A 12,364-nucleotide genomic window follows, 5' to 3' on the forward strand; every position below is an offset into this window, starting at 1 on the left:
ATATTTCGGTCATTTTTTCGACCTAGACCACATTCTGCCCGGCTGTATCATACTAACACTGTGTGGTCAGACCCATAGTTTGCGTACTTTCCACGCTAGACATAGCGACGCTGTGTCTCGAGCGTTCGAGCTCGTGGTGAATTCTGTCCGTTGGTTAGCACCGGCTGCTCGTTTCAATGACAGGCGTACAAGTGTGTACAGACACCTCAGCGAGGCAGTCGGGCCCTGTCCAGCAGTTGCTACCACCAGCGTGCCTTCCCTGGACGCACGTTCTGTAAGTATTGCGCGTCCCAGGGAGGCGTCTCACGTGCAGTTTTTCATGTGCCTGCCGTCGAACCTTTCCAGGCAACTGCAGCCATATTCGCGCCGAGGACGGGGAGACGGTGGCCATTTTGTGTCTATCTCTTGTAAGTCGCCATCTCGGAGGAGGGACGGACCGTTCTATAGACACGCGGTACAGTTCGAGGGCTCACGATGCGGCACCCCTTGGAAATGTATGGGTACCGTACATCTCCCTCAACGTCAAAAGATCCCGGACACTCAGAGTGTTTCACGTACCGCAGGTGTCCACGGTCCACTCCTTTTCCAGTTCTTCAGACGTCAATTAGCTGAATCCTGAGAACAGCCAAATTGACGTGTTCCTGCCCCTTTGTTCATAGCTCTGCTCGCGTGCAAGCTACATCAAATCAGAAGGCTGCTGCCGAGCAATGTGGCTCTAGTGCAACAGGCAACAGGCCCGTGGGATCTCCTGGAGTCCTCTCGGACCCGCACAGATTACTTGGTTTCGTCGCGGTTCTCTTTTTCTGAACAACATAGTGAATCAGTTTCTCTGGTCACAGACTTCCGTCCTACTTTTCGAGAGTGTATCTGCCGTTCTGTATCAACTGGCACAGCCATCTGTTCTATGTCAAGCCGCGAACTTACATGTTCCTCTGCCTCGTCTGGTACGTATACGCGTGAGAGGCCCCGCACAGACGGCGAGGTGTCCTCTGACTCCACATGGGTCCGAGGTGGCGCGGTTAGCACCGGTCCTCCTCGTGCCACTACTCCTTGTTCTTTTAGTTAGCAAGAGCACTTGAGACCGGGATTTTTTTGTTACCGTTTCTCTTTGCTGTGTTCCTCCCAGGCACAGGTTGTGCCCCTCTTGCAGACGCTTTTATCACAAGGAACTGAAATCCATATCTTCTGTCACGAGGACATGGGCGCGGGTTCGAGGGAGGTGAGCGGCAATCCTCAGTAATTATCTCTTGAGAGTCTTTAGTACCCTGGGGGGAGTAACCCTTCACAACTCTCAGGACGTGCTTGTAAGCATGCCGATGCTGGCTACGTCGTCTTTGATGCGGTGAGTGCTGGCCCGCAAGCAACGTGCGGCTTGCCAAACAGAGTCTCACCTCGGGTCGGTGTGGCGTACAGATGGCGTTAGAGCGCGCTTGCTTTGGCAGAAGGATATCCTGTAACGTGTGAGAAACCCTACTTTCTTCAGTTAATGTCGGGAAAGAGAAACAAAAAAGGCAGTCTGTTTGGACCTGGTGTGTGGTTCAGCTCCAAGAAGTGAGGGTAAAGGTGATGGTAGCACCTTCTCATGCCACTGTGAATTGTTGTTCACAGGATGGAAAACAGGCCCAAGATGCGTCCCCTTTTTCGTTCAGTTCTTTCCTTTCCCACCCAGCCATGAAGTCCAGCGCGTCCAACGGTAAGTACTCGTTCGGATGCTGGTCTGTGCCCTCTCGAGCGGCTTTCTTGACAAGCCCTGCCTCAAAATAGACGCGGCGGGAGATAACTCTGCAAGCGTTTCGGAACAAAATGCTCTGTCTCAACTAACGGGAGGCGGGTGAAAGGAGAGCGAGGTTTTACATGGCGTGATAGCCTACAGACACGGCCGGTGGTTGGTGGATAGAAATACTTTTCCACGGACAACTCAGCTGTGCATAAGCTGTAGCAACAGTCCAGCAGAATACTTACAGTTGTCGGTCTCTGGTCAACGCGGCGGTTAGCTTAGCAGCTCAGGCTTCCCGATCACTAGTGGCCTACGCCCGAATGACCAAAGATATATAGGGAACCGGTTTCCGTTGCATACCGCTCGGTGTGAGACGGATTAGCACTTCTCCACATTATGATGGGGACGCATCACAAGTAGGGCGGATATCTAACCTCACCGTAAACTTCAGTTAGTTCGAGTTCGAGAGTCCTTCGTTTACAGTTTTGTACCGTGATCCGATGAAGTGAGCGTCTCTTGCAGGGAGCTCCCCACAGAATGTGTCTTTCAACCGCGGCTCTTTTATGAGCTCCCGATCATTTGGCTGGCGGTGTTTTAGACGGGTAGCGCGTAAAGCTGACTCTGTTTTCGTCTAGGCCTTGAAGGAGGAATGCGCCTCTTAGAATTACGGGTGAGTGTGCGCCCGGCTGTGGAAGCCTATCAGTTACTTATCCAGCGGATCTCTGAAGCGTTCTTGTTGGTCGGTGCGAACCACGGACACAGGTGTCCAACCGACAAGCAGTTTGCTTGTGTATTCTTCCCTGTTCGTCCTCTTAAACGACTGCAGTGCATGTCTACCCACTATCGCCCGCCTTTGCCCGCGTACTCCTTTCTGCGACTGCCGATCTTGGCGTTGACTCCCTCGTTCTTCTTCCGGGCGCGCACGTGGGAACAACGGCGACGTGTACAGCCACAGGATCCGGAGAAGACCATGTCGCCGGCGGCGATGAGGACCGAAACTGCTTGACATCCCGGAGCCTTCTGTCCGCTGCGTTGGCATGTCTGGCGGTGGGGGGACGCCTCGTGACAGGGATCGATGTCGGCATGGTAGACGAGTTCGAAATCACCTGTATGCGCGAGAAAGGAGCATCGCTTTCTTTCCTCACGTCACCTTTGTCGCCCAAGGGACCTCATCTTGGAAAAAGACTGAGTACGTGCAGCTTTCTTTACGTGGGGAGGGCGTGAAAGCGGACTGTGGCGTCGTACCCGCGAGGGGCAAGCGTGCTGGGCGGCGAAGCAGGAAGCGGTTGCGAGTGACGGGGGATCGTGCGGTTTTGAGTGATTTACCTGAGCACACAGACAGGGTGTTCTGAGTAAGGCAACCAATATGGCCGATTACTGCTTTCCCTGACGTACTTCCGTTTCGAGCTACGACTACCAGATCACCCTCCTGTAGTCGTTCTGGGTGTAAATCGTGTGCTTAGCAAGGTCCGAGGGAAGGTATCCTTATGTCCGCACTCCGCTGTTGTGCGGGGTCTGGCCAGTACTTTCAGAGATGTCTAGCTGCATCTTGATCTCGCCTACCGTTGTGTGTTTTTTCCAGACTTAGCAGCTCACGTCATCAAGTCGGTAGCCGAGGGGACCCTGTACACGGCGCCGCCGCGCGGTTCCGTCTCGTTGGCGGAGGTAGGTGCCGTGAATTTCCTGAGGCCAGGTGTCTTATCTCAACTTCGTTCTTATCTCGGTAGCCTATTCAACCTGCATTGTTTCTCAGTCTTAAACGGCTGGACGGTTATGTGCTATGGTGGTGGGCAAGCTCCTGGGAGACGAGCGCTACCGATGGTTCGTTGTACGGATCAAAGCTCAAGGCTGAAAGAAAAACTAGTTTCTTTGGACAAGGTGTTCGCTGTGCATTTGCCCGCACTTTACTAGGAAAATTGTCGAAGTGTCGCTATTCCCCGTAGGGTCTTACCCAGCGAAGTTATTTCTTGTTGTACCCAAGAGACGCTTCCATTGTCGTATGGCTACCAGAGACAGGACTGGAGTGCTTCCGCCAATGCGTGGACACGGGCATTGAGGACGAGGCGGAAGCACGCTTCAGCTGCTGGGGTCTTTGATGAAAAGAGTTGCTTTCGGACATACGAATCAGTCTCGCACAGAGCGGGCTTCAGAAACGACGTTTGACAGCATTCTTGCGAAGAAAACCCGTTGCGCAGAATTCCAGGAACAGACACAGCAGCAGGTCTCCTCTCTTTCGTGATCGTAATCTCCCCAAAAAGTTTAAGCAGAGGGGAACCCCCCTTCAGGCGGTTGTTGTGTCACTCGTCGTGCCGCAGATTCTCTTGTCCTTGGTGCTTGGCGCGACACTACGATTGCAAGGAAAGCAAGGCTTTAGTCACGTACGTACGGCGCTCCTGAGAGATGTACTTCTATAGGTGTAGCTGGCCTCTGTGTCGTTCCAAACAAGGGCACTCCGGTCACGCCGACGAAGCTCTGCGACGTCGTAACTGAACCATCAGGGACAGGCATACCTCTCAGTATGTGTTAGCCGGCTTGTAGCTGCTTCAAAAGACGGTCGGCTCCAAAGTCCGACCATACGCTACTGCGTAGTTTCAGGAACGCTGGATGTGCTGACGAGGGAACAAGGCGCGTGGGCGTTCGTCGCGTGTGTGTGTTAGTTTTTTGTAGGTGCTACGATGGCCGCAGAAGGCGACCCAGGCAGCTGCATCCTCGCTGCTCGGGCCCGCGGCCTTACTGCCTAAGATCCGCGAATAAGAACTTGCCAAGAAACATTTAGTCATGTGAAATCTTCTCTCCCCTACAAGGCAACTTTCTCTGCTGTATCTGTTTCTTGCACCCCTGCAACGTGAGAAAAGTTGCGTATCTCCGCCAGGTGTCTCGGAAGGATAGGGGGAACCGAAGGTGTAGCACACGCTAGAGGAAATTGCTGTGCGGCGGAAATTTCATGCGCAGTCGTTCCACGGAACCAGGTATGACACAAAGAAAAGTTGTCGCACAGTTCTTTGAGGACCCCGAAGTGAGGCTGATGTCGCTCCGTTCAGCGTTTTTTTTATAGAAAAGACAACGTAGAATATCCTTGGGTCAGAGCTCAGGGCAGACTTCAGGCAGTGCACTACGGAGATTCTCCGCTCACCCACTTCTTGGATCGAGCGGGACAGCTCTACTGATTCTTCCTGAACGGGTGGAGAGCCCGTGTTTCGATTGCGCCGAGTGGATTGGTCTAAGGAGTGGCACACCTAAGTGAGCAGCCACCCGCAAACCGCCACTGGGACTGCCCAGCCTCCGCAGTGGCCGGAGCACTGCAGGGCCGACGTGCGGTGGCGCCACTTGGCAGAACCGTCGCGTGTCTTGACAGAAAACTGTGAGCCTGAGATACTCCCGCCAGAGGCGACGCACGGGCGAACTGGACGGATGAAAAAGAGTGCTCCTCGTGTCCTGTTCGGCGTTCGGTGATGGTTGAAGAAAAGAGGTTTTATGTACTAAGGTTCAACGCATGCCACACCCCGAGCGGGCCTCGCCTTGGCACCAACCCGACGGCGTTGTAGAGAAAGTGACTTGAGGAGAAACAGGTGTAGCGTCAGCAGCAGTATATTCCAACGAGGTTGTCCGTAGTGAGGGGCGGGAGCCGCCTCCTGAAGCTCAAGCATGGTCTCCTCACCGCGTGCTCCGTTCCCCTATCTTCTGTCCTCTCCGGAGTCGTTTCAAGGAAAGTCCTTCTCTTCGGGCACTAACGAGCGTCGAGTTTTCAGCAACGACAGAGTTGAATGGCAGTTTCGCGAAGCTGCTCATTCGACTCACGTCGCAAACAGCAGCTCTTACTTCCTAAAAAGGGGAAGCTCGTATTTTCTCTCCGGCTTTGCTGACGTGCTAGAACGGCGGCAGCAGGGCGGCAGACCGATGATTGAGTAGCTGCCCAGCCCTCCATTGGCAGGCTGGTCCGAAGAGAAACTTGAGCAGAACATTTCACGCGACTGGATTCGCTGCACGTAGACTAAGCAAGAGTGACCGCACCTTGTGGCGACCCTGTAAGAGCAAACTCTACCAACTTCGTGACTCAGCGAAAACTAGGGTCGTACCCGGGGAGTCCGTTACTTCTCTCTATTCAAGAGCCCATCTGAGTTCGTGATACCCCACGTTCACCCTTGGACATGGATGCCTGTTCGCTGATGGCTGACTGCACTCGCGCGGAGAGAGGAAGAGGAAATGGTTTTTGCGGCTCTCATAACGATGGTCTCAAGGCTATGCTGGTGCGGTGGGCGGCCGACCAGGGTTTGCGACAGCTATGGTGCCCATCCAGGCGGCTCGGTCAGCTTCGAATCCTAGCGCCGCTGCTTGCCGACGTGAGGCTCCGCTGTCCCGCGTATAAATCTCTAAACAGTGATAACGTGATTAGCCCGTTGCGGACAAACAGCACACTTTCCAGTTAGCGAAGTTGGCCACCGTGTCCCGCTCCGGCGCCCTACAGGAAAAAAATGGAAATCGGGAGACGGAGGTTGCGAATCCTGCGACGTGCGCCCACGACCGAGGGGAAGTGCTGGATTCTGTCCTCGGCGGTTTTCTTGGTAAACCAAAGACCAGCCACTTTCTGTAATACGACGGAACATTCACACGAGCTCTATGGACGTCTCCACACCTTATTTACTCCCGCCGTAACGCACCCGGCTACTTCGTGACTCGCAGCTTAAACATGTCGTGAAGCTGTCAGCTGTCGAGATACACTGGGTATAGTCGACATATCGGCCAGGCGACTGCTCAACATCAAAAAACCGAGGCGGTGAAACAGGCCAGCAACCCAGCCAGCCAGAACCCACTCTGCGACCCGGAACTCGGTGAACGGTCGTACCCCTCTTCACAGAAAATTCTTGCTGAAAGTGTCTGGCCAAGGAGGTAGTATTTTCGTCCAGCGTGGGTCTGAGGATCCTGGAGCGGATCCACGTAAAAGCCGAAGTTTGGTGTACAAGTCACCTCAACAGCGCCTCTTCCCCCGGCAACGGAACTGGAAGCCGAGACTCCTGCCCGGACCGCCTCTCCTGTCACTGTATTGCCTGAATCGTCTGCGTTCGTTGTGGATAGATCACCGTTCTCTTGGAAGTTCCCCTTCCTTCTGCCGTCTGCGATTTCTGGCCCGTTCTCTGTGCGCCTGCGCTCCTCCTGTCCCGGAACGCCGGTCACTGCCAGATGCGGTTTCGCCTCGATTGGAGTTTCCCCCTTGCTTCCTGCTGGTGTCAGCTCCTCAGCTCGATCTGCACGCCTCCTGTCCTCCGTCGACTGATCGAGGCCTGAGGACGCCTTACGACCCCTCGCTGCGTAAATCGCCTCTGGAATACCTCCAGACACATCGGCTGTACAGTCCGCCTTGCTTCCAAGGCAGGTGTTCGCACTATTTGCCATGCCATGTACTACCTCCCTGGCACAGAGGCCGCGCCTGCATACTGTGAATTCACCCGAAACTCCTTCAGCAAGTGCAACACGGTAACCTGAGGGTACCCAGACATCCCCCCTTGTGTCTCGGCCTACAACTGTGAACAAAGGGCTCTCATCTGAACAGTAAACTGGCATCAGCTGTTGATTCGGTGTCCGAATCGAGGCAAATGCGAACCACCGCGACCCCGAATGCTCCCGCACATGATCGCCTACACCTTCTGGTGTCAGGTAACCATGCAGTTTCTGTGCGTCAGTTGCCCCGGTGTCGAGTGCTGTCTCCCAGGCGAGCTGCCGAGCTTGTAACCACTCCTGTGTGCAACGGAAGCGAAAATCGAACGGAGATGGACGCGACGCCACCTGGTGCTTGACTAGCTTCTCCGTGGGTTCCAGTGACTTGCGCACACACCTGGCATCCAAGACGATATGTCCTGAGTTGCCTCGGGTGGTCGACGGCTCGAGAAGGCAGCTGACAAAGGAAAACCTCGATCCACCGTCTGCGCTAACAACAGCTTCCTCGTTGACTCGAATATAGACCGGCTCAGCTGCCGTTTCATTCACGACCCGACTTCGGCGAACAGCCAAGCCATCGCTCACAACACGTGTGTACCGGGACTGAGAACTGAAAGTCACTATTTCAAACCGGGGTTCAGGCTGCGGTGTTCGGGCAGGCGGTGCTTCACCAGGATTGCTCTTTGACCGGCACCTGCGGTCCCCTTGTACCCCAAATATGAAGCCGTCAGGTGGCAGGGCGAGGAGGAGTAAGACTACAGCGGTCCCCACACAAAGGCCCAGTGAAGCGGACCGACATTTCAGCGTGCCAACAACCGAGGAGCAAAAAACACAGAATATTAACAGGCCATTAACGCAGAGGTCCCAGTAACTCGTGCAAACTGTAGACGAATCCAACAAAAAGTCCGCCGCCGGGTTAAGGCGCCGAGCTGGAACTAAGCTCGTCGTCCTTGCCCCACTCCGTCCGAACCAGAGCATGTCCTTCGGAGGCCTGCTTTGGACTCGCGACTACGGGAGACGCCCGCTGGCTTAACAATGACTGCCTACCTGTGCTCGGTAGCGCACAGGGGGCAAGAGCGAGCTATCTGGCTCAAAACTTTTTTCACCGGTCTCAGCTTGTTGAGGGTTGTACGCGTCTCAACCATCCCATCCTGAGACGCTTCTGATGAGATCTCTACAGGCTACTGGGTAAGCAACACACCGTATCGAGCGTTACACAAATGACGAACACTACGATGTCGACGACCTCCACGACACAGACCCAGCAGAGGTAGGCCCAAGCCCGCTGGGAAGCAACGCATGTCCAAAAGGACCTGCCGAAACAGGCGACATGGTCACCACGTGCCAATGGAGACTCAAGCACGACGCCTCATGTCACGCCGCGAGCCCGTGACGGAACCTGTGTCGACCTACACAATGGTTCCGGCGAGGGAAGAAGCCCCCTCTAAGGCTCTCGCTAGCACGAAGAAAATACCCAATTCCGCAGGACGCACCGTTTCCTCAGACAGCGCAGATGACAGAAAAGACACGTTCTCTACGCTCGTCCTGCAGCCCGAGCGCACATCTCGCACGCTGCAAAGGGCGAAGGCGAGCAGCTCCATTCACTACACCGACAGCCAACCACCCCAGAGATACGCACTCTCTTCCTGCCGATCCGCTGCCCTCCCCTTGACCTGTCCTCGGTGGGCGGCTTTCAGTAACAAGTTCTCGAGTAGCACAGGCGGGCTCGGGGCGACCAAGGATCGATGCGAGCCCGTCTCTAACCATCCGACAGGAGCAGCGAGCCAGCGACGTCGCGCCGCCCTCACCTCACACGCTAAACCGGTGGCCTTGCCCAGGAGAGCCGCGCTAGCCCGATCTGCTCAGGACAGCCTCGTGGCTTTTCCGGACGCCGCCCCAAGAGTAGAGACGCATGGTCAGTCGCGGACTCTTCACATCGATGCCCCAATGTGTCAGTGGTGATGCAGTTTCTTTCTGTGCGGCCACTATCAAGCCGGAGAACAATATTCAGTCAGTACCGGCGGGTATACGGTTGCAAAAGTACAAGGCACTGTGTTACGTCCGTGACGTGCGGAAATTTCCATGCGGCTAGAGATGTGTTGGTGACGTGGAGTGCATGGGAGGAGGCCAGGTAATAGATTACTTAGCATCCTTAGTACTGCGTGCACGGGAGGCGTAGAAAAGACACGGCGCGCCTGGCCAGCGACGCGCCGAAGGAGCTAAAACAAACAGGCGCTAGATCGTGCTGGTAGTGATCATCCGATGTGGTCAGGTTTTTGCCGAGAGATTTACAATTCTACCGAGTACGTCACCACGCTGGGTTATACGGTGACCGCAAAAATCCTCTGTATACACTTTACGAGGAGTGCAGTTTTGTTGTCGCTGTCGCCTGGTCGAAGCTGCGCACGCCGTCAGCAACTGGGAGAGCCAGAGGAAGCCAACTACGGGCCACTCCAAGACGTAAGAGCGTTCAGACCCATCTCAAACAGAGCGACAGAGAGCGCTGCCATAGGACGAGCCTCGCCCGTGTGCTGGGATCGGAACTGTGCAGCCCAAAAGTCAAGGGAGCTTCCGGTCACGAGAGGTCGCCCGCTCACGCCAAGAGCGACCCGTAGCGCGTATGAGCTTCGATGCTCGCTCACCTGCCCGCTCACACCTCCCATTCCGCAGGACTGTGCGCTACTGGCGTGCTGTCTTCCTGGGTGTGGAACATCCCGACACGCAGGGACTCCATATTGGTCATCGTCACGCTGACCTTAGCGAAGAAACGGACGATAATGCGACAGGCACGAAGTGCAAAGGAACCAATGTGGCATTGCAGTCGCCCCCTTGACCTACACTCCACATGAGGTACCCACAGAAGAGCTTTCTCCAGGGGCGCATTTGGTACGCGCTGAGGACAGAGCGTCGGTCAGACGTCATCCGTTTCGAAATTCCGTTCTGACTCAGCTCAGGACCGCGAGACAGACAGCCACCTCAATGGCTCATTCACGCCTTGCTGGTATAACTCCGCGTGGAACTGCAATGAACCTGACGCACACGTCTCCAATGTTCGACTGTATCCACCGTTCATTCCAAACAACAGACGACGAGTTAAAAAAAAAAACCCGGCCTCTCGGCCCTCACAGGAAACTCTGATCCGGGGCATAGAGGGCCTAGGGGAATTCTGTACTCCTATCACGGCTGCTTTCGTTTTGCATGGAGAATGTTCACATGGCTCCGCATTCTCGCGGCTGCGGGCAACCGTGAGTAGCACCGGCCACACAACCACGAAACCTGCAAGATGACACAATCCAGTACCTCCGACGAAAAACTGAAGTGACATCAGACCTTGCCCTAACACCATACCTACAACAATCGCTCATGCCGCCGGTCACCGGCATTTACTGTCTCGCGACACACACTCGTGACCACCACGCAGTCGTTCCCCTGGACGGGAGGGGAAGATCCTATCCTGCCCCGTTTTCCGACTTGCAGTGCATGCTGGTGTGCCACCGACAAGCGGAACCGACAGGCTGAGCAACACGTGTGACTGGGAAACTCTAATCCCCCTGCTCGTTGTTCAGTCTGCCCTCATACCCGCGGTCGCGAAAACGAGGAATAATCCAGGGGAAGTCTGCAACCAGGTAGAACGGAAAAATGTGCTCGCTAACCGAGGAAGAGACGCAACCTGCGTGTCCGAAAAAAAAATCTGATGCCGACGGGACAGCGGGAGTGTCCGTGGTCCGAAGAGCCCGGAACTTTTAGGTACACCCCATGCCGATGGCGGCGCGAATCTAGGATCGACCCATGCCATTTGATACACCGATACAACACCAACAGTAGTGGAGCGAAGGTGTCCGTGCACGCTGAACCCACCTTCCAAATCACGGAACTCGCACGTAAGGAATCACCTTTCTATGCACTAGCTCCCTACAATTCCGACTTCCGGGGTTGCGTAACAAAAAGGCCGCTGGGCTGTAACTCTGTCAGGACCTGACAAAGAACCACTGAACATTTATTCCGCTCTGGCTACCTCGTTTTGAAACCTCAACAAACAGCTTCCCAACCCCGGTACTCTACAAGCGTTTAGACACACGGCTACAAAGACAGCCCGAGACACAGCGTTCGAAAGAAGAAGCGTGGATTTCACAAACATTCGTTCTTAACGTGTCGCTCCGCCGCAGCTCCTTAGGACCCCCCGAGTGTTGATAGCGAGAGTGTAATTGGTTGTCACATCAAGCAGCTGCCCACATGCTGTCATCCACAACAGCACGCGCATCTGCCGGAAGGGGAGGGAGACACGAACTCGACTGTCGACCCAAACGTCTGGAGTCGTGACTGCTGACTCGCTGCCCTTCTGACCCCCTACCGCCGCCGCTGCTCCCGCCTCCTTCAGGTCGTTGCCACCACTGCTCCTGATCGTCAAAGGCGTTCCGGGAAGCCCAGCTTGCAGACGGGTACCTATCGCGGCTGTCCCTCGCTCCAGAGACAGAGCCAGGGAGCGTCTGAGCACTGCTATACCTCGTGTCAGTGATGTCGTCCTCGAAACGACTTCCTTGACGGCTACTTCGACTGCATTCAGAGTACACTCCAACAGGCTTTGCACGATTGCGACTTCCCCCCTCAACAGTTGTACCACTTTCTTGTTCGCTACTTCGCACACTACTCATACCGGTAGACGCTACCTTCAGAGAAGACGAGCTTGTTCTGTCTTTCAACGACGAGCCCCTCCGGCGGCAGATACGACGACGGCGACGATTCGCCCACAAGGCATGCCAGATGAGGAAGAGGACGAGAAATATGAGAAAAGCCACAACTCCCAGGATCAGCCACGTAACGCTTAACAACACTGTCGCTTCCCCGGCATCGCGACATGCTAGATGCTGCACTGTCTGCACGCTCCTGAAAACGGGGGTGCAGTTTAAATTGCTCAACAGCAAGCGAGTTCGCTCCAGAGCTGAAACCACAGCAGGGACCGTAAATGACTCGACTTTGGCCTTAGCTCCGTGGACCGTCAGATAGAGTGCTCGGGCCTGCAACCAGCCGAGGCAATTTGAGAGAACAAGCGCCACAAATCAGGACACAAAAGCGATTCATGACCTAGGAGACCTCTAAACAGGTAACTACAACAACGCACAGAAGTCACAAGCACAAACTACTACTCAGCAACACGACGCCGCTCCAACACGAGAAGACCTCACCTCGGACAAGGGAGGTTCTTCACCGCCACCT

At 55.1% G+C, this 12,364-nt stretch overlaps 2 protein-coding genes across 2 annotated transcripts in view; one reads left to right on the forward strand and one right to left on the reverse strand.

Moving 5' to 3' along the window:
- CSUI_002350 (uncharacterized protein) overlaps positions 1-4,471 on the forward strand; it is a gene marked incomplete at both ends in the record, with an annotated part of 6,500 nt that extends 2,029 nt beyond the window's left edge. Inside the window, 5 exons of the mRNA XM_068062552.1 lie at positions 1,127-1,219; positions 1,609-1,693; positions 2,544-2,906; positions 3,300-3,382; positions 4,385-4,471. Of these exons, the coding sequence (XP_067925469.1) occupies positions 1,127-1,219; positions 1,609-1,693; positions 2,544-2,906; positions 3,300-3,382; positions 4,385-4,471 (711 nt within the window). The remainder of the gene's footprint in view (positions 1-1,126; positions 1,220-1,608; positions 1,694-2,543; positions 2,907-3,299; positions 3,383-4,384) is intronic.
- A 768-nt stretch (positions 4,472-5,239) lies between these two features.
- Positions 5,240-12,364, reverse strand: part of CSUI_002351 (uncharacterized protein) — a 19,816-nt gene continuing 12,691 nt past the window's right edge. The window contains exons 9-10 of the mRNA XM_068062553.1: positions 6,561-12,165; positions 5,240-6,176 (exon numbers count right to left, since the gene is read on the reverse strand). Coding sequence (XP_067925470.1) covers positions 11,368-12,165 — 798 coding nt within the window. The 3' untranslated portion in view covers positions 5,240-6,176; positions 6,561-11,367. The remainder of the gene's footprint in view (positions 6,177-6,560; positions 12,166-12,364) is intronic.

Source organism: Cystoisospora suis (assembly GCF_002600585.1).
Source record: "Cystoisospora suis strain Wien I chromosome Unknown contig_1002, whole genome shotgun sequence".
Classification (NCBI taxonomy): domain Eukaryota; phylum Apicomplexa; class Conoidasida; order Eucoccidiorida; family Sarcocystidae; genus Cystoisospora; species Cystoisospora suis.